Source organism: Echinops telfairi, unplaced genomic scaffold, assembly GCF_000313985.2.
Source record: "Echinops telfairi isolate 266 unplaced genomic scaffold, ASM31398v2 ScPeMD7_443;HRSCAF=831, whole genome shotgun sequence".
In the NCBI taxonomy this organism is placed as follows: domain Eukaryota; kingdom Metazoa; phylum Chordata; class Mammalia; order Afrosoricida; family Tenrecidae; genus Echinops; species Echinops telfairi.
The window spans coordinates 8896766-8922276 of NW_022104341.1; the positions used below are offsets into that span (position 1 = coordinate 8896766).

Here is a 25511-nt window from a genome sequence, read left to right on the forward strand (position 1 = left end):
AGGATTCTGCCTTCTGAATCGCTGGGACATTCAGGGGGCCGAAGAGAGGACCAAGGCTGTGAAGACCTTCTAATGTCACCCCACCCCACCCCTCAGCCCAACACACACACACACACACACACACACACACACACACACACACGCACACACCTCTGAATTTACCATCTCTTTTTTCTTTTCATGGAAACAAAAACGGCTTCTCTCTCTCCCAGGGAAGGAGGCTTCCCATTCTGACTCGGTGTTGAGGCAGTTTTAGAAGCGCCTCCCTCTGCTGCAGGCTATTGCAGTGCGTTCCCATAACACATTTAAAGGCTCACTCCTCAAAATTGTCACGTCTGGAAAGCCCTAGATAAGGCAGCAAGGACACAGACGTGATCCCTCTTTCCTGCCCCTCGTATTACAGGCAGCTATCAATTCCAGCTCATTTAGGCTGATCCAATCCTGGCACCCAAAGTGATTTCCATATTATTACACCAAACTGGAAATTACAGAGGCTGTGTATTGCTCTGCAAAGTCTCCAATGTAGGCGTCTAACTTAGCTCAAGGTTATTAGAGGCATGCATCATGATCCTCAAGCTACATTCTGGGTCTGAATTCGGGTCTCAGAGCCTTCTGATCTCAGCTGTGTTGCTAAGAATCCATGAGGCACACCGCACTGTTCATGTTAATGTGCTCTGACCACGGGCTTGCAGGTTATTTTGATCATCAGTGCCTTGCATGCACAGCCTCCCCCAGCCCTCCTAGTGCAGCCAGAAAGGGAGCCGGGCTTTAATTCAGCAGGATTTCGCAGAGGCCTCTGAGCATTCATGTGGAAGCTAAGTCTTGAGCTGACAGGAACAAGGAGGATCTCATTTTTGTTTTATTTTTAGTCTAAATGTTCGTTTTAGACCAAAATTTAAAAAAATCAATTTAGACAAACAAAACACCACCACCACCACCAAATTTTTTTCAAGTTGAGGAATGATATTTGCAACTGGTGGGATTGCTTTATTGAATGAAGAATGTTAACAAAAATGGGTTTCAGCATTTTCACGTGGTCAAAAACACTGACTAGTGTCGGGAGGTGATGAGCCAGTTAGGGTACAATCAGCAACGATGAAACATACAACTTTCTTCTGGTTCTTAAATGCTTCCTCCCTCCGACTATCCTGACCCCAATTCTACCTTAAAAGTCTGGCTAGACCAGAGGATGTACACTGGTACAGATAGGAAATGGAAACACAGGGAATCCGGGACGGATGATCCCTTCAGGACCAGTGGTGAGAGTGGTGATACAGGGAGGGTGGAGGGAAGGTGGGGTAGAAAGGGGGAACCAATTACAAGGATCTCCAAATAACCCCCTCCCTCGGGGATGGACAACAGAAAAGTGGGTGAGGGGAGACGTCAGATAGTATAAGTCATGACAAAATAATAATAATTTATAAATTATCAAGAGTTCATGAGGGAGGGAACAAAATGAGAAGCTGATACCAAGGGCTCAAGCAGGAAGCAAATGTTTTGAGAATGAAGTTGGTAACAAAGGTACAAATGTGATTGACACAATGGGTGTATATATGGATTGTGATAAGCGTTGTTCGAGCACACAGTAAAATGATTTAAAAAACAGAAAACACTGACCGGCTCTCTCCAGAACAGTTCTTAAGGTCTTGTGCGAACTTTAAGAGGCTATCATCTTCTCCCTTGGGCAGGAAAGTAGCTGACTCCAGAGACCAGGATTCCTCACAAACAGGTCGAATTGTGGGAACGGCAGCAGCATGTGCAATAAATGTCTGGGTCCTATTTCATGCCTACCCTGAAAAGGTGTGTTTCTTCTCAGGACGCCTGAGCGAGACCTATGATTGGGCAACCTTCCCTGTATTGCCTCCAGTCTCCCCACTGTTCTTGGTGGGGCGGGATGTGGTCGCAGAGCCACAGGGAAGCAGTGGAGGTTTTACAAAGCGGTGACATAATGGCCCACAGGCAGCATTGACACAGAACTTGCTAACAAATCCAAGTGGTCAAACCAGATCTGAATCGACCTACTGTCCGGCAAAGGACGTTTCCCAGCCCTCCAGGGGATTCTGAGGGGCACAGGGTTGAGGGGCACTAGAAACCAGCAGCGGCTCCTCGGGAGAAAGCCTGGGCTTCCTACTCCGGTCAACTAGTTACAGTCTCAGAAAACCCACAGGGAGCCGCTGTGTGTCAGCAGTGCCTCAGTGGCCATCAGATTGGGGAGTGTAACGCAAGTGCTAAATGTGACAGCAGATGAGAGACGCAGGTGCCTCTATTTTAAGGAGAGGAGATGTGTCAAAATCTGAGGGTAGAAAAAATAAATTGGGACACGTTGATTTGCTTTGAAAAGGGAGCGAGCAACACTAGCTTTTCATTAAGAATGCTTCCCTGTTGTATTTAAAACAAGATTCGATCTGAAAGTCTTTAATGTATATGTATTTTCTCTTTAGAAACATGCCAATTTTAGTTGTTTTATTTCCATTACTTAATACAGTAATTTAGTTAAGTGGCATAATTTACACCTAATGAGAGGTGCATCCCCCTAAATCTATGTTAGACTATCGATTCAATAAACTAGGTCAGTTCCTGGCACTTAGCAGGTACTCAATACATATTTGTGAATGAGTGTATAAAGTCCTGTTCTATATGTACGGTCCACTTTGCATGTCTGTGTCTGTAATGCTAGTATTAATATCAAAAATACAGTAGGGGATATGTCAAGTGAGTCCTAGTATAGCTCACATATAGCAAGAACTAACTGAGTCAAAGTAGGTAGCATCAGAGTCCCTGGGTGGTGAAGAACAAGCTCGGTGGCTAACTTAAAGTTTGGAGGTTCAAAAAAAAAAAAAAAGTTTGGAGGTTCAATGCTTCCCGGGGGTGCATCAGAAGAAAGGCATGGCGATCTGAAAATTTAGCCATTGAAAACCCTGGGGAACGCAGCTCTCCTCCGAGACCCCTGGGGTCACCCTTGGGCAGAACGGAATCCACCTGGTGCTGTTCTTGTTGTCAGTGCTGACCCATAGCGACCCTCTGCACAACCGAATGATGCACTGCCAGCTCCCGTGCCCACACCGTGGTTCTTATATTTCGCCCCTTTGATGCGGCAGCCACTGTGCCCACCCTTCTTGCCGATGGTCTTCCTCTTTTTCAGTGCCCCTCGACTTTACCAAGCACGATGCCTTTCTCCAGAGACGAGTCTCTCCTGCCGACATGCCCAAAGCATATGAGACAACATCTCAGCAGCCTGGCTTCTAAATGGCACTCTGGCTGTACTTCTTCCCTGGCAGATTTGTTTGTCCTTTTGTCCATAGTACACTCGCTGCTCATCACCAGCACCATAATCCAACTCCCGCGGTGGCAGCAATGGATCGCGCTAGACTGCTCCCGCAAAGCCCATCCAGGAGCATCGCGATTGAAATCACCTGGCAAGCTGCTTCTGGACAGGTCACGGCCAAGAACGCCCCGTGTAGCAGCTCTGCTCTGGAACACTGGGGTCACAGCGAGCTGGAAGCACATGGTGGCCCTCCACAACAACAGAGGATGGCGTTCATGAGCTAGCATTTCTGTTAGCTCACTGCCCCCCTTAGCAATCAGCGGTAAACTCTCTCTGACCTTGGACTCCAGCTCCATCTTGATGCTGGCCCCAGCCTCACAGCTCTGAACCAGAACCCTGAAAATGCCCAGCATAGTGCCCGCTCCCTGACTTTAGTGAGATGATAAACAAACCTAGAATGCCTTCCGACTCTTTTCATGCATGAAAGTTCCACCACTTCATTTCACGTAGTTGGGGCGCGTTCCCAGGAGAGACCAGTTCCTGGGAAGGGGGACAGCGTGCTTGGTGAAGTGGAGGAAAGCCTTCAGTGAGGTAGACTGACCCAGTGGCTGCAATGGGCTGAACTGGCCGAATGAGACGGGGGAGGGCAACTGTGAGGAGGAAGCAGGACTGGGTGGGGTTTCTTTCTTTTGTACTTGGCCTCGCTGTGCATTGGGCTCGACGCCTGGCACCTGACAAGGAAAACCACAGAGGCCAAGTTCAACTTCAACCGGATAGCATTTAGATAAACATGAGGTTCCACACTCGGACTCAACTATAGACATAGTAACACCTTGCTCCTGTGCTAAATACTAAAGCCCCACAACGCAATCCACAAACACATTGTTGACACACATTGTGTCTTTGTCCACTCGATTGCTGCTGCGAAGTCACAGTGTGAACTTCCGTATGCACAGCTTATCAGAGGCAGCGAAGTTTACAGCCGAAAGACGCGAGTTGAGAGCATGCTCAGAGTGGCCGCAGTGGAAATGGAGGGTGTGACTTGGAATTGTGGTGGTTGTTATTTGGTGCTTCTGCGTCAATGAGGATAATGACAAGAACACAGTATCTGGCCCAAGGCTTTCAATACAGATCAGCCGTGCTGTTATTGCAATTGGTATTCTCCCTGCTAACAGGATGGCAGCTCCAAGCTCACGCAGGTCATGGGCTGCATCCACACCCTTTAAAGCACTGTGTTCAGCACCCTGGGGCCTTTCTAAGGATGCAACGGCAGGATCTTCGGCTGCAAATTTCCAGTGAAATCTCAACCTGTGGGGTGGGAGCTCGAAATATCACTACAATTATCACTATCATTGTCAGCAGCACTTTACACTCTATCTGTACTTGATAATTTACCAAGTAACTTGATGTTTATTATCTTATTTTGATTCTAGCATTAGTTCTAGAGAACAGATAATCTTTTCCCAATTTTCAAGAAGGGAAGACAAGGTGCCTGAAGCTATGATGTCCAATAGAAATATAATGTGAACCATGCACATAATTTAAATGATTTCCAGTAGCCATATTAAAAAAGTAAAATGGACAAGGTTAAATCCGTTCTAATGATATACTTTATTCCAGTATGTCTAAAATAGTATCATTTCAATGTGTAATAATCTATATCAGTGTTCTCAACCTTCCTAATGCCGTGAACCTTTAATACAGCTCCTCATGTTGTGGTGACCCCCAACCATAAAATTATTTTCATTGCTACTTCATAGCTATAATTTTGCTGCTATTATGAATCATAATGTAAATATCTGATATGCAGGATGTATTTTCATTGTTACAAATTGAATATAATTAAACATAATTAAGGCATAGTGATTAATCACAAAACAATATGTAATTATATATTGTGAAATATTTATGTGTTTTCCGATGGTCTTAGGCAACCCCTGTGAAAGGATTGTTTGACCCCCAAAGGGGTCGCGACCCACAGGTTGAGGACCACTGATCTATATGAAAATCACCATGGGGACAATTCACCTTCTTTTTTTGCTTTGTGCTAAGAATTTGAAATCTAATTTGTTTCTTATACTCGTATGTGGTGTACCATGTTCAAAGTGTTCAAAAACCCCTTGTGACCATTGGCTACCGATTTCGGTAGCGAGGAGTAGAGGAACCAAATGGAGATGTCAGGACAGTGCCCATGGAGTCAGAACAATGTTTGCAACTCAGGGGACCGTGAAAAAGACCTCTACTCCCAATCTAATGCGTCTAAGCTAGAACAGCCACACACGAAACCAGCCGACTTCAGAGATGATGTCTGTGCCGTTCCATCCAAAGCATTCTGTGAGAGCCCTCATTCAATGTCCCCTCTATTTCATTTCCTTACTTGTTTTCCATGTTATTCTATGAGAAGTGTGGAGCCTTGCTGGTGTAACTACAGCATCAGCAGCTCAAAACCACCAATTCTACTGCCGAAGAAAGATGAGGCTTTCTCCTCCCGTAAAGAGTTACCACCTCAGAAACCCATGGAGGCAGGTCTACTACCCTGTCCTACAGGGTTGCTATGAGCCAGCATGGGACTCAATGGAAGTGAAGTTATTTGTTGTTGTTTGGGGTAGAAAAGAGATTATGGGATCCCTTTCAAGCAATCTATCTGCCGCAGAGAAAACAGATGGGGCAGTACTGCCCAGGACCCTGATAACATAATCAGAACCCACATCAGTTCACGCTTTGACAGAGAGTGCTCACATTTCAGCTGCCAGGAACTGACCACTGGATCTAGCATCCTTTATTAGGCAAATCTTAAATCAACTGGGTGAGGTGTGCCTTTGATGATAAATAGCCCTCACTTGGTATCCGTCCTATAGGTACATAGTTGAAAACATAGGTGTGTATTAAACTGAGAAGTTAATGAAAATACGTAGATACTAACATTAATGCACAACTCTATAGCAATTAATCATAACTCCAGCAGTCAGAATTTAGTTATCATTCTAATTACTAACCAGTTACGAGGTATGAAGGAAGGTCTAGTGGTGCAGAGGTTAAGTGCTGGGTGGCTCACCAAAAGTTTGGCAGTTCAAACCCACCAGCCCCTCTTTGTCAGAAAGCTCTGGCGGCCAGCTCCCATAAAGACGACAGCTTGCGAAGCCCTCTAGGGCAGGTCCCCTCTGTCCTATAGGTGGCTCTGAGTTGGAAATCAACTCAACAACCCTGGGTTTGGTTTGGGGGTCTTGAGGTCTGAGGCTTTTATTTATCATATTATTAATGCAAATAGTTCTTAAAAACAAATATCCCAAGTCCTTTACTCAAAGCCATCATCCACTCCTCAGGAGAAAGACGGCGCTTTCTACTCCCATAATCAGTTCCAGTCTGGGAAATCCACAGGGGCGTGGCTATGAGTCCACAGGACTCCATTGCAGGGCATGTGGCTGGGTTTGCTGTTTGGGACACTCTCCGGGCACCATTACCCTCAGTCTCTAATATAGGTTTGGTTCTAGAGCCTCAAGGACGTGATTCTACCTTGTTCCCACATGCTGCCATGAGAAGTACAAGGGAGCCTCGGAACGTTTGTGGAAGATTCACATACATATGTCTTTTTATAGATCTTCGATGTCAGTTTAAGAGCCTCATAAACCTTCTCCACTGCCCTCCCCAAATCGGATGAAGCAGCTCAGTTTTTCACTTACTGTAATGTGTTATGCTGGGTCCTCTCGGCAGGATGAGAATCAATGATCAGAATGCATTTCGATTTGACTGCTTCCCCAATTATGAATCGTAATTACACAGGACGTAAACTTGAGTTTAAGTGGTTGTAAAACGGCTCCAATTCTTGTCACACTATTAATCGAATAAATGGAATATTTAGCTGGGGGTCTTTGTAATTAGACATTATCGGAGTGAAAGATTCTTGTAAACGTGATATGGCATACATTTGGGCAAAAAATTTTTCTCCCCCAAAGGGAGAGACAAAGAGATGGAGAGCGATGACACTAATCTCTTTGCCTTTAGGTGTTTATCACACCATGAAAGCCAAAACAATTACTCAGGGCTTCCTGGGGTAGGCATGGCTGGTAAACAGCCAAATGCTATTTCCTTGGGGAATGTTTTCCACAGTGCTTCACACTGGCAGAAGGAAAGCCGTTCCCGACAGGAGCAGCCCTCCTCCGGAGCGCAAATACAAACGAACAAAAATGACATTATGTTCTTGCCTGCCCGGGGCACAAAGAATCACCTGTTCTTAACAGAACTTCAGGTGTGTGCTTTTCTGCCATTCCCTTCTTTTATTAGATTAGAATGACTGCCCCTTGTACGAGCAAAGCTGTAACGTGGTACTATCAGGGCGCTGGAGGATACACACTGCGCTGCATTATGTCTTTAACTTAACTTGACACATTCTTGCCACGCAGGGATTTTTAGAGTCAGTTCCGACAGGTGTAGGAGGGGCAGCAATTATTTTTTCCCCTTTCCAGGCAGTTTTACCCCCCATTAGGATTCAGAGATCACTAATTAAATAATAGTTGAAAGTGACACCGGTGATAAAATGGGATTCGGTTAAGGAAATGGAATGACTTTTATTTCCAGCTCTCTGGAGTGAGTCTTCTTCAGCCAGTATCACTTTGTTTTCTGCCATGACATGATTTGTTCTCTCCGAAGAATGGCCCATTTCACCAGCTATCATTTCAGGTTAATAAAATATAATATTTAAAAAAATGTTATGCCTCCATTTTAATTCGTCCATTAAAAATAGATTGGAGGCGATCGGAGGCCGCAGAGTTGGGATTCCAGTGTGCACTACACACCACGCAAACCCACTGTCAGCCCGCTGAGGCACACCCAGAGGGACCCTTTCCGGGGCTTCTGAGACTGTGCATCTTTACAGGGGAAGACAGCCTCATCTTTCTTCGGAAGAGTATCTGGTGGATTTGAACCACTGACCTTCAGGTTTGCAGCCTGGCTCATAACCCACAGTGTCACCAGAGGCATCAGCATTAAGTAAACACTCACCTATTACATTTGACTAACATCTTCAAAGCGTCTAAGCCTTCGTGGTGGACATGTTTGGGGCGTGACCTCATACCAAGACGCATTGCTGCGGCTGTTGCTGCTGCTGGCTGACCTGGATATGAGCTCACCTCAGGGCCACCCCATGCACAAAGGGACCACACAGCAGCCTGTCCTACAGCATCGCCATAATGGGCTCTGGGCTATGCCATTCTGATGCGCGCGGGTTCCATGAGCTGCATTTGCTTGTGGGTTGTGAAGCATTTCTTCATCACGGTTTTAGGCTGCAAGTCCTGCAGGAAACCGTGCAACATCACAACAACACACGAGCCTCTACTGACAGGTGGGTGGTAGCTGTGCCTGAGCTGCATTGCCTGGAATGGAGTCTCTGCTGTCTTGCATGAAAGACAAGAATTCTACCACCAAGCCACCAGCACCTAAAAAATGTACTAGGAGCCTGTTTCTGTTATAATCTCACCCACTCACTCACTGCCATTGTGTTGATGCTGCCTCATAGCAGGCCTATAGAACCTGGTAGAAGTACCCCTGTGAATTTCTGAGACTGGAACACTTTACAGGGGTAGAAACCTCATCTTTCTCCTGGGGAGCAGCTGGTGGTTTTGAACTGCTGACCTTGTGATCAGCAGCCCGATTCATAACCACTACGCCACCAGGCCTACTATAACAGATCTCAAGGATGCCATTTTGTTGTTATATTGTCATATTATTGTAAAGGTTTTTACAAGAGATGCTTGCTGTTTTCTACTGTTTAATTAAATGCAATAATATGATTTATATAATTTTTTTTAGTTATTTGATTCTTCAGCTGTATAAAAGGATAATAATATATGAGTCATATATTCCCAGGGGTTGTTAAATAAATAGTCTCTATGTTCCCAAAAACTATTGGTAAAAATTCAAAAAATTGTTGTTGGCTTTCTTAATTCTTAATTCTTTCTGATATCTAATTATGTTCATATGCAGTTTGTTGGGTTCATATTTCTTGAGGGTGGACACAGCTTTTAGTGCAAAAATTTTATTTTAAGATATACAGTTAAAGTTAAAAGTCATGTTGTATCGAAATGACCAGAACTGTCAGGAATTGAATGTTTGTGCCACATGAACTTTTGGTATTTCTTAGAATGTTAATTTATAAGACTCTTATTCTGATTTCCTAGAACAAAGGAAGAGTTATTCCTGACCAAATATTTGGATAAAAACCTTTGAGGGCATTTCTTATCTATACTTCTCATTCTTATAGGTCATTTAAACAATTCAAGACATTTGCCTGGTTCTTCATATTGTTCTGACATGCAGATTTGAAATTACAAGCTTTGACATCGTTATTGACAAAGACTAGGAGTGACATAAACTCACTGCCACCAAGTTAATGCTGACTCATAGCAACCCTATGTGACAGGGTAGAACTGCCCTGTGGATTTCTGAGACTGTGATTGTAGGAAGTCTGGTCTTTCTCCCACTAAGTGCTGGTGGTTTTGAACTTCAGACCTTGCGGTGCACAGCCCAATGCATAACCACTCTGCCATCAGAGCTCTGGGCTAAAATGGTAGGTAAAAATAATCTTCAGGTTCCTGAAGCTGCAGCTTTGAATTGTACCAGATCATAAATGCATAAAGACAGAGCTCCTGGCAAACATACAAGTAGACCATGTAGTTCAAAGTCTCCAAACACCTCGTTCAATTGTTGTGAGCAGAGAAATTAAGCAAATATTTTATTTTGTAAATAAAAACAGGTGAAGTACAGCAACCCATTTCCCAAATAGCACAGAGCACACCATCTTACAGCATTGGGCCCTTTCATCCTGGTAGTATTGGACTACTGATGGTGGAGGGTGAAGGATATAGGACTAAAAACCCAATGTTAGGGTTTTCTCACAGCTGCCTTAACCTTCCCGATACTTCCCAAGCTCCAGTGAGGCCCCAGATCCAGCAAAGGGTGAGGGAAGCACTGCACTATAGGAAGGGGCTGGCTGTGGATCACCTGCCTTCTTCCAGCCCGGTCAAGTGATTTGTGCCCATTCGGGGAGTTTACTCAAGAACACCACCAGGCAGCGTGCACTTCCAGGCAGACCCATCTCAAATATTGGCTGAGACCAGGCCATGTGCCAATTAGAAGCCCATATGCCACGGGTCTAGTATTTAAAAATGAGGCAATAAGTTAACAAATTGTTAAAAACTATGTCCCATCCTGCTACTCGGACACATGCTGTCACAACGGGAAGGCCAGATGTGTGTTTAGAATTCTTAGACTGTTAAGAGTTTGCACTGAAGCTTGGCTCTCAATTGGTCCTGGTTGCAGCTTGCACTGCCTACCTCGCCCCCAAGTCGGCCAAGTGCATTAAACTATCCAGTGTACACTTCTAGGCCTGGCCACGAATCCACCCCCACACTCACCCATTGTCACCCCTTTTGCTGCGAGATGTACTTTCGAATGCTGCTCGCCTCAGGAGTCTGGTCCCACAGAAGAGGTCCACGCATGCCCTTCAAGTGGGCAAATGATATCCTATAGGGAATTCTAGGTTCTTTGTTCCTGAGACAAAGCCCTGGAGGGAGATCAGAATGGGCTTCTCTAGGCAAATGACTCCTCTTTGCTGGAACTAAAGTTCTCCCTGTAGCTTATGTCCAACTCCAATTCCGTCGTGTCCAGTAGATTTTGACTCACAGTGATTCTGTATGACTGAACATAACTGTCCCATAAAGTTTCCAAGACCATAATCTTTGAGGCAGAAGATCACCCCATCTTCCATCTGAGGAGTAGATGGTGAGTTCAAACCACGGACCTCACGGTGAGTGTTTGGGAGCTTCATTGTGCCACCAGGGCTCCTTCTAGGCTATAAAAAGTCATCAATGAATGACTTCATGTTATGGCAGGGGCGTCTGACTGCTTCCCAATGAAAAGCAATACCTTCTGTGTCGCTGAACCTTGGCTTCCCCCTTTTATTTTCAGTATTCTTTCTTTTTTGGCTCATCAATGGTACAGGAGGAAGGGACCGTATTTTCACTCTATGAGAGAGTTGACAGATTACTCATTTGCAAGACAGTCTGTCTTACAGTACCTATTCAAGTAAAATCAGAGCACAATTTAGCATCCACATTCCACCCCAATCCTGTTCTTAAGACACAATATTGTTGATGGAAGCAGCTTTTCAGGAATGCTGGAATCAGTAGATGAACAAAATCCACCAACTTGGGTTTTCTTCGAAGAAATTGACTCTTAGAACATGAGGATCCAGATTGAAGAGAACATTTAATTGCCATTTGTTAATACAGGCAGTCCCTAGATTATGAAGGAATTTCATCCTCCAATCTGTCTCTAAATCACATTTTGTGCATAAGTTGAAACAGTTAGGAATGGTTTGTATCTAATGTCTGTCTGTCTTAGTATATACCATAGAGGGTACTGTTTTGCATAAAAAATGAAAGAAATACTTCCAAATACACTAAAGCTTCTTAAACATAGTAATACAGTCATAATAATAATGTTTTGATGCATTATCCGGTAGTGCCTATTTATTATTATGAACCATTATATGGATTCCAGGTTTTTAATAGAATAGGCTTCCCAGGTTGGTTAATACTATAGGTTGTGCTTAAGTCAGACGTTCATAATCCAGGGGCTGACTACACACTGAAATGTGAGTTTTTATTAAAAGCAGAAATTCAGGAAATCCAGAAAATGATCTCTAAATATGCTGAGTGAAAGATAGTCCTCATCAGCTTAGATTCTTATAGCCTCATCACAATAAAATGCAGACACATTGACTTAGATCAGACCTTCATTAAGTTTTAGAATAAGCTTGTGGAATCTCCATGTATTGATATGCACGTCTGATACCTGAGCATTGTGACAAAAGCCACCACCGGATAATGATGAAGCTCATTGTTGCCAGAAATAACACAGTTTGCCTTTGGTTTGTGCTAATAAAGTCTAAGACAACTTAAATTCTGATTTTCATATCAGAAATCCACCTTATTACAAGTAATCTCAAACTCTGCATGCGATCCACATTTGCATGTGTATTCTTTGGTGAGCCAGAGATATAATTTGCTGTTTATGCTTCTAATGTAAATCTCCAATTTCTGGGTGGCCACTCTGGCCCTGGGCCAGAGCTCTACTTTATCTTCATCTTTTCTGATTTCTTACATCAGAAGAGACGTTGGTTTGAATAACAAACATTCAATCGACTTGGACGTGGGGTGGCAGGCAGCACAGGCATTACCTGTTTACCTTTTATTGCCTTCTTTGAATTGGCTTTTCTGAGAACAAAACCAATAAGACATGCTGTTCCTTCATCTAGTTTTTACACAGGTTATTTATCAGAAGACATATTTATTTATTTTCTTCCCTGCCATTTCAGAAAGGAGTGTCAGCCGGGTGCAGAATTCAGACTGGAGCTAAGCTTCTGACCTCACACTACCGGAGGGCACTGCCATACCAAGTCATGCAGGAGCTCATTGTCCTCCAGACTCGCCTGGTTGGGGCTGGGGGCTGGGGGGTAGTGGTGGTGGTGGTGGTGGTGTGTGTGTGTGTGTGTTAATTCCAAGAGATGCTGCTGCTCACACATTTGTAACCCGCAGCACAGCAGTGTGCTGGGGATGGAAGAAGCATGTGCACTGATGTAGCCTCTGAAACTTTCCAGTGGCTCGTCCCCGGCCATCACACCTCTACTGTCTGACCCAGTAATTGGCCTCATAAAAGGCAGAAACGAGAATTTATTACACCTTGGGCAGTACTTAAAACGAACTTTATTCTCAGGAACAGCGGTTATGTCTACTTGCTGCTGGATATTTTGATATTTCCTCTAAATACTTAGTCTGAATATATTCCAAGTCAAATTGCTAATCACTCAATTTCCCTGCTACTTCCCTGGTCCCCCAGGTTGCCTCTTATGGTACTCAATGTAAACACTGCTTTGGAAAGATACATAGATCAGCATCCCTAGAGTCACATGATCACCATCAATCTGTGAAAATAGCATGATTAAAAATAAAAGTCTCTTAGTACTCTACCAGCAGGCTTTGGCATACTCTTGGCAATCACTTAGTTTTTTGTATTTTTTTGCTGTTATAATTTTTTCCCAGGTGGAAGTAGTCACATATTTTGCAGAAGTTGTCCAAGCTAGTGAATATCAGTCCATCTTCCCGGGTTCTAAATTCGTCAGCTGAATGTACTCAGTCCATACAGACATTAGTAAAGTGAATGAGGAACTGCTTGGCGGCTGCTCCTTTCATCTTTAAGAAATTGCAATACAAATTCCTGAAATCGTTAATGCGGGGATTTTTATTCTTTAAATCTTCCAGTGTTAAAGCAACAAGAAAACATGTAGACTGTCCTTTGGTGGGATCTTATTACACTTGCTCTATATGTAAACTGATATTCTTTGATGCCAGCATGTTGCCCGCACAGAGAAACCTCTGCACAACGAAACGAAAACAGAACGGAGGACAAAAGAAAATGTCAGTCTCTGCTGATTGGAATTAGATACATTAACAGATTGTCTGGTAACACAAATTGGCAATAATACAAAAAATCTACATATTACAGTATTTCAAGAAAAATAACTTCATTTGAATACAAAAGGATAGATACACTTTCTTTGTTGTTTGTTTGTTTGTTTTCTTTCCGTTTTGTCGATAGCCACTCTGGAAGGGCGGGCGGGGGACGTCGTGGTGCTGCTGAGACATGGGGGGTGGGGGCTGGCTTGAGCTCTCTGGGGAGGGGCCGGTACACAGGTGCATCACTCACATCAGACACAGAACTCTTCGAACCGACAAGGGTTACAGAGCAACGTCCACTAAAGCACAGGTCGGAGGGGATTCGGGGATGGCAGCAGGCCCGTGTGGCAGCTCGTACCAGACTCCCTTGTCCCCACAGGGCGCGCGCAGCCAGGAATGCTTCCATTTGCGCGGTCCACACACTGGGCAGAGTGGTACACGCGCGGGGCGCGCCACCAAAGAGTAGCAACTGTTTCTCATTGGTTCGTTGGTTGATGGATTTTGGTCGTCTGTCTTTCCTGGTTGGGGTGGGGGCTGTCACAGCCTTTCCAATCCACACTCAGCCCTGCAGCTGGCAATGGGATGTGGCGGGGCGGCGATCCCATCCCCAGCGGCCACCTCCTCTGGAGTCCCCAAATCCGCAGTCTGGACCCGGAGGTGCGGTCCACGGTCGACAGATATGGCTTAGTACAGTCAGGCCTTCGTCCTTTGTACACTGGGTTGGAGTGGGGGGCAGGGGGGCGTCTGCGTGAGTGTTTTCTACGTGAGTGGCAAAGGCGTGGGCTGTGCGGGCGTGCCCACGGCACGGCCGTCCGCTGGCCGCACGCGGGGCCTAGATGGCCAGGGGCCCGGCTGTCCCCAGCAGGGCGGCCAGCGGCAGCAGCAGCAGCCCCGGCTCCGCAGAGGCCGGCCGGAGCGCGGCCTGGCCCGAGTCCGCGCCGCAGCTGCCCGCCTCCTGGCACCGCAGCTTCTCACAGAGGATGCCCGTGTACGCCTCTGGGCACTGGCAGCGCACGTTGTTGTGGCACGTCCCTCCGTTCTGGCAGTGCAGGAGCTCGTTGTCGCAGACATTCGCTGTAGAAGGAGGGGGAGGGCAGGGAGGAAAGGCAGAATCAATTTATGGACATCATGTTTTCAGCTTAAAAAAAAAGAAACATCGCTATCGATCTGGGGCTCTCCCTCCCCTCCAACAAAGTGAGCCCGTGACTCCCATTTCCAAACAAATGTCGTTGGCTGCCTTTGTATTTTATATGAGTCCCTTTTGTATAGATTCCCCCTCCCCGCCCCACCCCTCGCTTACAATCTTGGATGTTACCATTGTCCGCTTCAGGACAGGGAACACAAGTTAATGTGATTGATACCGCTGGGTTGGCACTCTCTTCTCATGGAAGTGGGACCTGGGGTGACCTCCTGGTTTTTCAAAGGGCAAGTGCCTGATACGGGAATGTGGGCTTTTGAAGCCAAATGAACGTGATTACAATGAAAAGCAGAAGTGCTACAATGACCAGCCCCTCTGAAGGGTGGGCCATTCTCCCAGGCCAGGGTCCCAGCCATGGCAAGCCTGGGGGCAGCATGGGGCAGCAGGGAAACTCCGGGACATAGGGGATAATGGGACAGCAGCATGTTCCAGGCAGGCAGCAGCAGGACCTGAGGCTGTGGGGTTCAGCAGGCACATTAGGACAGCCTACCGGGATTCTTTTCATCTTATAAATATGGGACATAGAGCCCAAGGTTAACTTGGCTTCCCGGAATTAGACATAAAGACAACTGGTGAAACCCTGATTACCAAAATGTCATTGTACCTACCCATCAATCAGCTTAAAAAAAAAAGACAGACTAAATCCAGACAAGCATTTCCACCGACTAAAATTCTTTTATGGCCTTTACCATGTAACTTTCCCCCATTTAATAATTCCTCATCTTTTCAAAATTCTGGTTATCCTCATTAATTCCATGTCTCCTATTCTTTTCATAATCAAGATTTCACTGATTTAGCAGAATGTTAAATAGAACCCAGGGAAATTAAAACAACAGCAAAGAGTCAAAGAGCCAAGAACACTTCTCAGCACCAGCTGCTGCTTAAGCATTAAACATATAGAACCACTCCAGAAGAGGACTGGGGCAGAGCAGGAATGGTGCTTGCGTATAAAGTACAGCATTTTTCAATTAAAACGAATGTCATGGCCAAATTCCACCAGGAGTCAAAGTCCCACACGAATCAAATACATACAAACACGCACTCTCTCACATATACATTCTCATTTCGTGGGAAGTAGTTTTAAAAATAACTCCCACCCTCCAAGTAATAGCTGAATGGAGAATCTTGCGGACTCCATTCATTTCCATAAGTCCCAACACCTTCCAAAGAGGCTTCTTACACACACATGTGAATGTTCTGAGTGCAAATGAACAGAGACGAGATGGCGGTGGTAGAGACAATGCCAACACCCAGGTGCTGTACACAGGACTCATTCTTCCTCCTTCCTCAACAAGTCCTGGTCGACCTCTAGCACTGTTTTGTTAACAGAGTAGTGTAAGTTTCAAGTGTAGCCATCCTTACTATCTGCAAATGTCAGAAGTGAATCTTTTAAGGCCTATTCCACCTTTCAAGCTTAACACATTGATGCACAAGAAGTTCTAAAGATTATACAAACCGCCTTCCACTGGGCGGATTAGAAATCTTGACTATTAGACCTGAATTAGAGTACTTTCTGTGCCATGGGCTTCAACATAGCAGGGTCTCTCACTGTCCAGTGATATTGACAAACGTAGAGGGTTTGTCCAATGGTCAGAACTGATGCGTGCCCCTGCCCCCATTACCTTTTATTGTTGTTAATTTGGGAAGCATATGTAGGTTTTGAGGATTTTGTTTTGCTTACACTTCAGAAATATCTGCTTAATTGGGGCAACATGGGATAAACAGGTCCAAATAACTGCTCCCATTTAAAGTTAAAGATTCTCAGCATTTCTTGTTCCAGGCAGCGGATTGCTGAATGGGATATTTCCTTTCATTTGTGCACTACAGGTACGGAAATATCTGTCCCATCAATATCGATAATTGCTTGCCTTGAATAATTGAGAAGAAATCAATAGTTAATTAAATATCTCCTCTCTTGGAAAAAAAAGTGATTTTTTTCTTCTTCTTTGACCTGAATGTAAATCAGTTATTGAATATGTCTTTTTATTTTTTTTAAGAAGCTGGTGATTAAGTTAACATTTGTTACTCTTCTTAAATTTAAATAATCTTCTAGTGAATTTTGCTGGCTGTGAGAAAGTCAGTAAATATACAAAGAGCAGATGTAGTCTAGGATTAATACTCTCCTGAGCCGGGGAAATACATTTCATATAAAAGATTCACAGGAAAAAAAGAAACCTGGACTTTATTTCATGTCTTTAGAATTCACTATAGAACATATTACATCTGATCTCTTGATTGCGTATACCTTTAACAAATTGAGTACTTTGTTATCTGCACCGCACTCACCATGAGATTCAGGTGCTACAAGTACATCTACATCTAACTATAGAGCTCACCTGCTATTATTAACCACCTGCTCCATCTTCGTGCCATTTTGACCCAAAATTGTAGTGGTTAATGAATAAACTAGGTGGTTAACAGATATCACTGAGTCCTTCTTCAGTATTTCAAACCTAGTACTAAACCATAAAACAACAATGATAACAAAAACCCTGGGCTGCTGCGTGGATTCTGAACCATATCTGCCCTGAGGAAAATAAAAGAAACATAAAGCATGATTTCTGCTTGATGGAGTTCAAATCCGGTTGGGAAGATGAAACTATATATATATACTAGAAATGATCAAATATTAAGTTAAAATGACCGTATGAATGTTATCTATCTTAACCAACATCTCTTGTGTGCCATGCACCCTGCAAGACTTCATGGTATAACTCTTATCTGCATGAAAGGAACTCCACACCTGGTGGAAAACAAGCCTGCACACGTCTCCAGTAAGAATTAGGACCGAATATGAAAAGACTATGAGGGAGCTATTGTAAACGGCCAGCGGGGATGCGGATGATTTTTAAATACTTATGCTTGAGAAGATTAGGAAAGATGATGGGGAGGATGTTATACTTGGACATCAGGCAGATGCTGATAGAAACAGCATCACGGATGGAGGGGATTATATGAGCAAAATCAAGGGAAGGAGAAGTTCATTTTGATGATTGTTAAGCAATTGTCTATCGACTCTTAAATTCCCCTTTCTGATGTTGAGGTAGGAACCCACCAAGTAGTCACCTAGATCCACACTGGGGGCACTCGAGGGAGAGGGAAGGCAAGAGGAGGAGATGAGAGATTCCCCTTTCTTCTGGCTGCTCTTCCCACTATCGCCCTCCATCCCAAGAGCAGCATTTGGTTACCATGCTCCGCACTCTTCAGAACTAGCTCCTTTTTCACCATCGAGTTCACTGAGCCCCCCCACCCCAACCCAGCAGCATCTCTCTGCCCTAGAGGCTTCAGCTCCATGGGTTCCTGCTCGCACATTGGAAGTATGAGTGGAACACACTAGAAGGTGGGGGGAGGGGAGGGAGGGATTGCTTTGTTACTTGGAGTTAGCAGCCACCAGAAGTGCAGGGTCTGGTGTCTGGTGTCTCTTCTCCAAGCTTCTATCGGGCAGGGTAGGATTGTCCCTGTGGGTTCTCCAGACTGACTGTGGAACACCTAAAGCACAAACCACTATGCCACCCAGGCTATCAGCTTCTAGTTTCTGATAATGTTGTCTTCTCTGAAATTCCTCAGCCCCACGTGGATGGCTTTTTGCAGTTATCGTTTCTGAGTTAAGTGCCCTGAGGGAGCTGTGAGATAGATGTAGGACTAACCCAAGTCTGTGGTTCAAACCCACCAGCTGCTTCTTGTAAAGATTTAGTCTTGGAGGGCCTATATATGGCCACTATGTGCCAGATTGAACTATATCGCAGTGGGTTTTGTGTTTCATTAAAAATTTTGAAACACCTGTTTACTTCCTTTACTGAATTCTCTCTGTTGAAATACCTATCTGGTTTCAATTTCCTGTCTGGACCTTACCTGAGAGCCACACAGAACACATTAGTGACTAATGAATGGGTTGGAGTGGCTTCTGGGTAGGATGTGCACAGAGAAAGTGTAGATGGGACAAGTAGCTTGTGAAGATTCTGCATAATATACTATGAAATTTAAATAATCGGCAGTGAGAAGATTTATGGCCAGCGTAATGTTTTAAGTAGAATGGTGAGGCGAAATGGGTAGAATGGTGAGGACGGACCAAAGGACAGACAGACTAGAGGCAAGGCAATCAGCTACATTGGGGTCAAGGATAGAGCAATGAGGAAAGAAAAGAGGAAACAGATTCACAAACAAGCTGTACGACCTATGAGAGAGATTGTGCCATTCCTCTTCTGGACATTTGAGTGTGCCATCACGGGATTCATTAAGGAAATAATAGAAAGGAAACGTTTGGTCACAGAAGGAGGTCTATTGACTGATGTGTCTGTGGGCTATTCTGTAGGGTTTTGTTGTTAGTTGGAAGAACTGGCTCCTGGTTCAGAAGAGGGGTCAGACTGGGGACACAGACTTGAGCAGGGGAGGTGGTGGTCACGGGTACACTGAATGAAGCAAAAGGAGCAGACGCCTGGCAGGAGGGTGTGTTCTGAATAAAATTAAAGACTGAAGATAGGACTGAAGGGTATCAATGTTTAAGCCAAGTGGAGAGGAAGAAAGACCACGAAGGATGTTGAGAAGAAATATTGTCGGCAAAGCGAAATGAAGACATGGAGATGTGGAATTAATCAGAGCCATCTCCATGCTAGGCGTGACTTATCTAGAAGTAAATAAACCATTGGAAGAGTATAAAAGGCAGACCACTTTCAGCAAGGGCAAAGGGAAATTTCCAAATAACCATTGCATGTTTCTAATTGAAGTGGCCCAAATGGATTTTGGAATAAATAGAACAGGGACAGGAGAAATTTGAGAAATCCACTTTTAGTAGAGATCTTTGGCTGTCCTTGTGAAACAGGGGTTCCCTAGAGTGGACAATTTTGCTTCTTCAGGGGCCCGCTGTTAACATCTGTAGATTTCTTTGCTCATTACAACTGGAGGCAGAAGGAAGCTAATGCCACTGAAATATCATGAAAGAACTGTCCCTCCCCAAATGTTAACAATGGTTCAGTTGACAAAGATTTAGTGTGAAACTGTCAAGATTTGGGAAAGGGGAATAATATGATAACACCATTTGGGAGCAAGATCATTCTGGCAGTAGTGTTGGGTCACATTATAGTTAGAGACTATAACAAAGAAATCACTCCTCAATTAATATTGGAGGTAAAAGAATAAAAGCTTGCATCAGGGAGTTAGGAAGATGAGCAGTGATCCCTGATCTACACGGAGAAAAAAGCAGGATGAAGACAAAGGGAGAGGCAGTGAATTTGTAGGTGCCAAGCTATGAGACTTCGAGGGGACCGAAAAGGACCTTTGGTGGCACTTTTGGGTAGGTGTTGGACTGATGACCAGAAGGTCGGAAGTTCAAACCCACCAGCAACTCCGAGGGAAAAACTGGAAGCGATCTGCTTCTGTCCGATTTACAAAGTACTGGACCCTGTGCAGGCATGCTGCGAGTTGGAATGGGTGGTACGGTGGGGCGGGGGCAGGGAGGGAAGGAGTAAGCTGCTTGAAAGCGACATGTACGTGTGGATGACTTTATCTTCCTGGGGCGGTGTCTGCACAAAAGACAAAGATCTAATACAGACCCATTAGTATTGCTCACAAGGAAAGGATTACGTAAAAGGAGCTCAAGTCCCCATTTGCACTGCACTTGTTCTTTGCTTCCACAGAAATGATAAAATGAGATTTTGCAGGAAGCATCAGACATCCCTGAGAGCAGCCAGAGATGAAGGAACAGAATATGATTTAGGGCAAAGCTAGAACTAAAATCTAGGTCCTCTGATTTACAGAATATTGTTCTTTACATAAAAGAACCCTTGGGTACAACGGCTCCAGCTCCAGGCTGCTAAATGAGGGATCAGCAGTTCAAAGCCACCAGGGTTCCCTTGGAGAAAAAAATGTGGCAGTCAGCCTCCATAAATATCACAGCTTTGGAAACCACATGGGGCAATTCTACTTTGTCCTGTAGGATCACTTAGAATTGGAATCAATCAAGGCTGGCAGAGGTTAGTGTGGGGCTATTTACATAGAAAAGGACACAAAAGAAAGACAGCAAAGTGTGTGACACCACACAGCAGTCTGTCCTCCTCAATATGTGGCTCGTATCTCCACCTATGGGGGAGACATTAAATAAATCTTTGGTAAATTCTCAGTAGATTCTCAGTTGTATTGGCCAGCTGTTCTTTCATATAACTGTGATTAGGCAGAGGCCTCTGCTGATAGCATTAAAGGTCACATCTGCTCAAGTTCTACCACAGTCTGGCTGAGCTTCAGTGCAATTCAGGAGAGGCAGAGCATGGTGGCGAAGTGAATGGCCCCATTCATTCCCCCGCAATGAGCCCATTAAACGATGAATAAAAAATACACACACACTGAGATCTCAGAACTCCATATGGAAGCTGAGGTACTGGAAAGTGGGGTGAGTCCAGAAGCTTAGGAGAAGAGGGGCAGGGATGGCCAAGAAGCCGGGAAACCCTGCCTGCTAATGTTAGGGGTGCTAGCTCCACATAACCATTTACAACAGGGCCGGATAACACCCCAGCCAGGGAACAAAGCAAAGGAGGGAAGGTAAGGAAGTGGTCATGGGAGGAGGTGACAGGTGACCCTGGGATGGACAACAAGGGCACTGGGGTAGAGGGAGTATTTCAGACTGGTGGGGCAGACTGGACAGAAGGAAACAATCCTACATCTTCGTAGGACTGCCCATGAGAGAAAGACATAAAGAGCTCTCGACCTTTGCCACAGGAACGTCAAAGCCAGTCAAATCTGCATCTTCAAATGGCTAAGGCTCTGCCCACCAATGCATTCATACTGAATTCCAGGGATCAAGCACCCAGAACTCCTGAGTCAGCCCTGGAAAAAATTAAGGATAGGAGTTTTCTGTCATGGTTCTTGGAAGAAACCAAGTTTCCTGTCGCTGGGCTGGTTCTGACTCTGACTGTCACCCTATGAGGTGGAGTAGAGTGGCCAAGTGGCATTCCCAGGGCTGTGAATTCTAATGCAGGCAAGCTGTGCGTCTTTGTACCGCATAGTGGCTGATGGGTGCAGACCAGGATCTTTGGGTTCACAGCCAGGCATGTAGCCCCTGTACACCAGGCTGTCCAATCAGAACACTTCCCCACAAAAACAAGAATACAAAATTTAAAGGATAAACAAAACAAAAAAACCCCACAAATAGCAAAGTGACCCAAGGTCAAGAACAGTTTGTAAGGCATGATGTACAAAACAAGTGATTCAACGTGGGAATGGACAACAGTGAAAACAAAACCACAAAAAGACACAGCTATTGGAACATAAGAAAAAATGTTTAAAGGGAGAGAGATAAACACTCAATGATAGTGTCAGACAGATGGAGGGTAGGATAAATGAGCTAGAAGACAAAGTATCCGAACCTATCAAGTCTTAAGAGAAAAGAATCAAGAAAAGCAAACAAACCCAAAGGGAAATATGAAATTCAATGAAGAAATCTAACATTAGAATTATTCCTGTCCAGAGCAACATGGCAACACTAAAGGCATAGAAATGGTTTCCCCAAGAGATAATCAGAGACAATTTCCCAGATCTGAGCAGAGAACCAGCTTGCATATACAGAAAACTACCTAAACCTCAATGAGAAGAGACACAAAAGATCAACCCCATGTTATAGTTCTACTAAAATTCTTGAAAACCAAAGATGAGAGAATTCCGAAATGAACAAGAGAAAAATAGATCATAAGCACAAATATTAATTTCCTCCAGAAACTCTAGAGACATATATATAAAACTGGTCAGGGGTGGGGAGCCTATCAAGGATTCTTTACTCAGCGCCATTGTTATTCAAAAGTGAAGAGGAAGCCAAGACATTCCCCAAGGGGTAGAAACTTTGGGAATTTGTCACAACCAGACCAGCTCTGGAAGTATTACTCAATGAAATGTTCCAAATGGAAAAGCAAGAGCATTGTGTAAATACTCCTTTCTAAACAAACAAACAAAAAACACTAGAGAGAGAGATATTTCAAAACAAAAAAAAAAAGGAAACATCATGAGGACTCATAAGGATCAAGTAAGAATATGATATTCTGAGAAAATAAACTGATTTACTTGAATCCCCCAAACAATACTACATCGAGTTTGTAAGAAGACTTACAAAGTAAATGAATAGAATACATGTTGGATAGCACCACACTTGATCTTAGCCCAAAGGCTGAAAAGCCACTGTGGGGGTATGGATAGCCTTGGGAAGAATGGGAATTCCAGAATTCCAGAACACATCTTTCTGCACACGTGGAACCTTTGTGTGAGTCAAGAGGCAGTTGCATGAACAGAAAAGGGGAACACTATATGGGTTAAAATCAGGAACCATTCTTATTTCATCTGTATGTTGAGCAAATCATCAGAGATGCTAGCTTGTATGAAGAAGAATGTGGCATCAGGATGGGAGGAAGACTCAGTAACAACCCAAGATCAGCAGAAGACACAACTCTGCTTGCTGAAAGTGAGGAGGATTTGAAGCAATTGCTGATGAAGATCAAGGTTTGCAACCTACAGCATTGATTACAAATCAATGTAAAGAAGATCAGAATTTTCAAAACTGGACCAAGATGATTGGTCTGAAGGCCAAGATCTACCCTAAGCATCATCACGCTGAGAAAATACAAATGTAAAAGACTATCACGATGCATGAAAAGAGAAACCCCAAACAAAAGAATGATGAGAAGGCCCCACAAGGCGCAGTGCCCGCCTATCTGCTGGACAAGAGGGGGACAGTCCCAAGCTAAAGTATTTTCCAATACGATTAAACAAAAAGAGCAAGAGGGAAAACAGGAAGTCCCTCTGCCCAAAGTCCGTGCCCTGGGGGAAACTGAAGTCCTAAGAGTTATTCGAATAGGAAAGAGAGAAAAGAAGGCATGGAAAAGGATGGCTACTAAAGTCTGCTTGGTTGGGGATGACTTTACATGGAAACCACCAAAGTATGAACGGTCCATCAGACCAATGGGCTTACCTTTCAAGGAGGCACGTGTTAGACACCCCAAACTTAAAGCCTCCTTTTGCTTACCAATCCTTGATGTTAAGAAGAAGCCCTCACCCCTACTCTGTATAATGTGGGGCACTTTTACCAAAGGTACTGTCATTGAAATGATTCCAAACGAGCTGGGCCTGGTGACACAAGGTGGCAAGGTGATTTTGAGGAAACGTGCCCAGGTTCCCAACAATCCGGGCAATGGTTGGTGCATAAGGACAGTCCTACCAGTTTGATGGGAGTTTCATGCAAGGACTTCCCCTGGACTTCATGCTGACACTGAAGCAGGGTACTGTGGGAGCCCTGCGCTTCTGAGTCTAGCCAGCAGGCGGTTTGTCTGACATCAGCAAGAGAACTATTTATGTTATAAAAACAGCAAGAAGAAACAAACGAAAAACCAAAAACATTAAAACGCCCCAGTTGGAAAAAGAATAAGTGGAAAATCCATGGAAATGAAATAGTACAATACTGAAAAACTCTTGGGTCATAGGAAAATTAAAATTGAACTTTAAAAATTGTCAAAATGAAACTAAAATGAAAACACATATCAACACAGAAAACACTACTCTCAGGGACAGTGGTCTGAATAAATGCCTACATCAACAAGGCAGAAAGATCTAAAATCATTCACTTAATCAAATAAGCCACAAGCTACCAGAAAATAGGAATAAAGATCTAAAATCATTAACTTAATCAAATAAGCCACAAACTACCAGAAAAAGATGGGGCAGATATAAATGAAATAGAAAAATTATAGACTGAATCAGTAAGCCAGAAGTTAGTTCTTAGAATGAATCCATAAAACAGACAAATCACTGATTAGATGGGGGAAAACAGAAAACAAAATCCTCCCTCAAACCTGAAGAGGCAAATAACCAATTTAAGAAATGAGTTGAGTGACATTACAACCGATGCAAGAAATAAAGACAATCATAACTACGATGACATATTATACTCCAACAACGTGGAACACCTAGGTGAAACGGACAAATTACTTGAAGTATACAACCTACATACCTAATACAAACAACGCCAAAAGACATTTTTTAAAAGTCCATTACAAAAAAAGATAGAAGATGTCCTTTTTAAAAATGCCAACAACAAAAATCCCAGCAAAATGTCTACACTGGGGAATACTATCAAACATTCAGAACAAAAGTTGATAACACACACACACACACACACACACACACACACACGCACACAGAGAATACATAATATAGACCAAGACCTCTCATGAGCAAAGATGCAAAGCATTTCAATAAAATATAATACGACATATTTCAGCAACACATAAAAACAGAAACAAAAAATATCTCATACTTTGCTCGAGTGGAATGCATACTGGGATTACAAGGGCGGTTCAACATTAGAAAATCAATCAATGCTATTCATCACACACATACACAACATAGCAAAAGAACCATATGGTCATATCAATTGATGCTGAAATAGAATTCAATAAAATTCAACACACTTTCCTGATAAAATGCTCAGTTAAATAAAAATAGAAGAAAAATCTCTCAACATAATTAATAGAAGATATGCAAATTCAAAGGAGCACTGCTGGCACTG

General features: G+C 43.9%; 1 protein-coding gene and 1 pseudogene across 1 annotated transcript in view; one reads left to right on the plus strand and one right to left on the minus strand.

The window, feature by feature from the left end:
• Window positions 1-14608: 14608 nt before the first annotated feature.
• The window catches only part of NTNG1 (netrin G1), a 406502-nt gene continuing 395599 nt past the window's right edge, over window positions 14609-25511 (minus strand). The window contains exon 7 of the mRNA XM_045292021.1: window positions 14609-14850. Coding sequence (XP_045147956.1) covers window positions 14609-14850 — 242 coding nt within the window. The remainder of the gene's footprint in view (window positions 14851-25511) is intronic.
• On the plus strand, window positions 23518-24172 carry LOC105978256 (annotated as a pseudogene).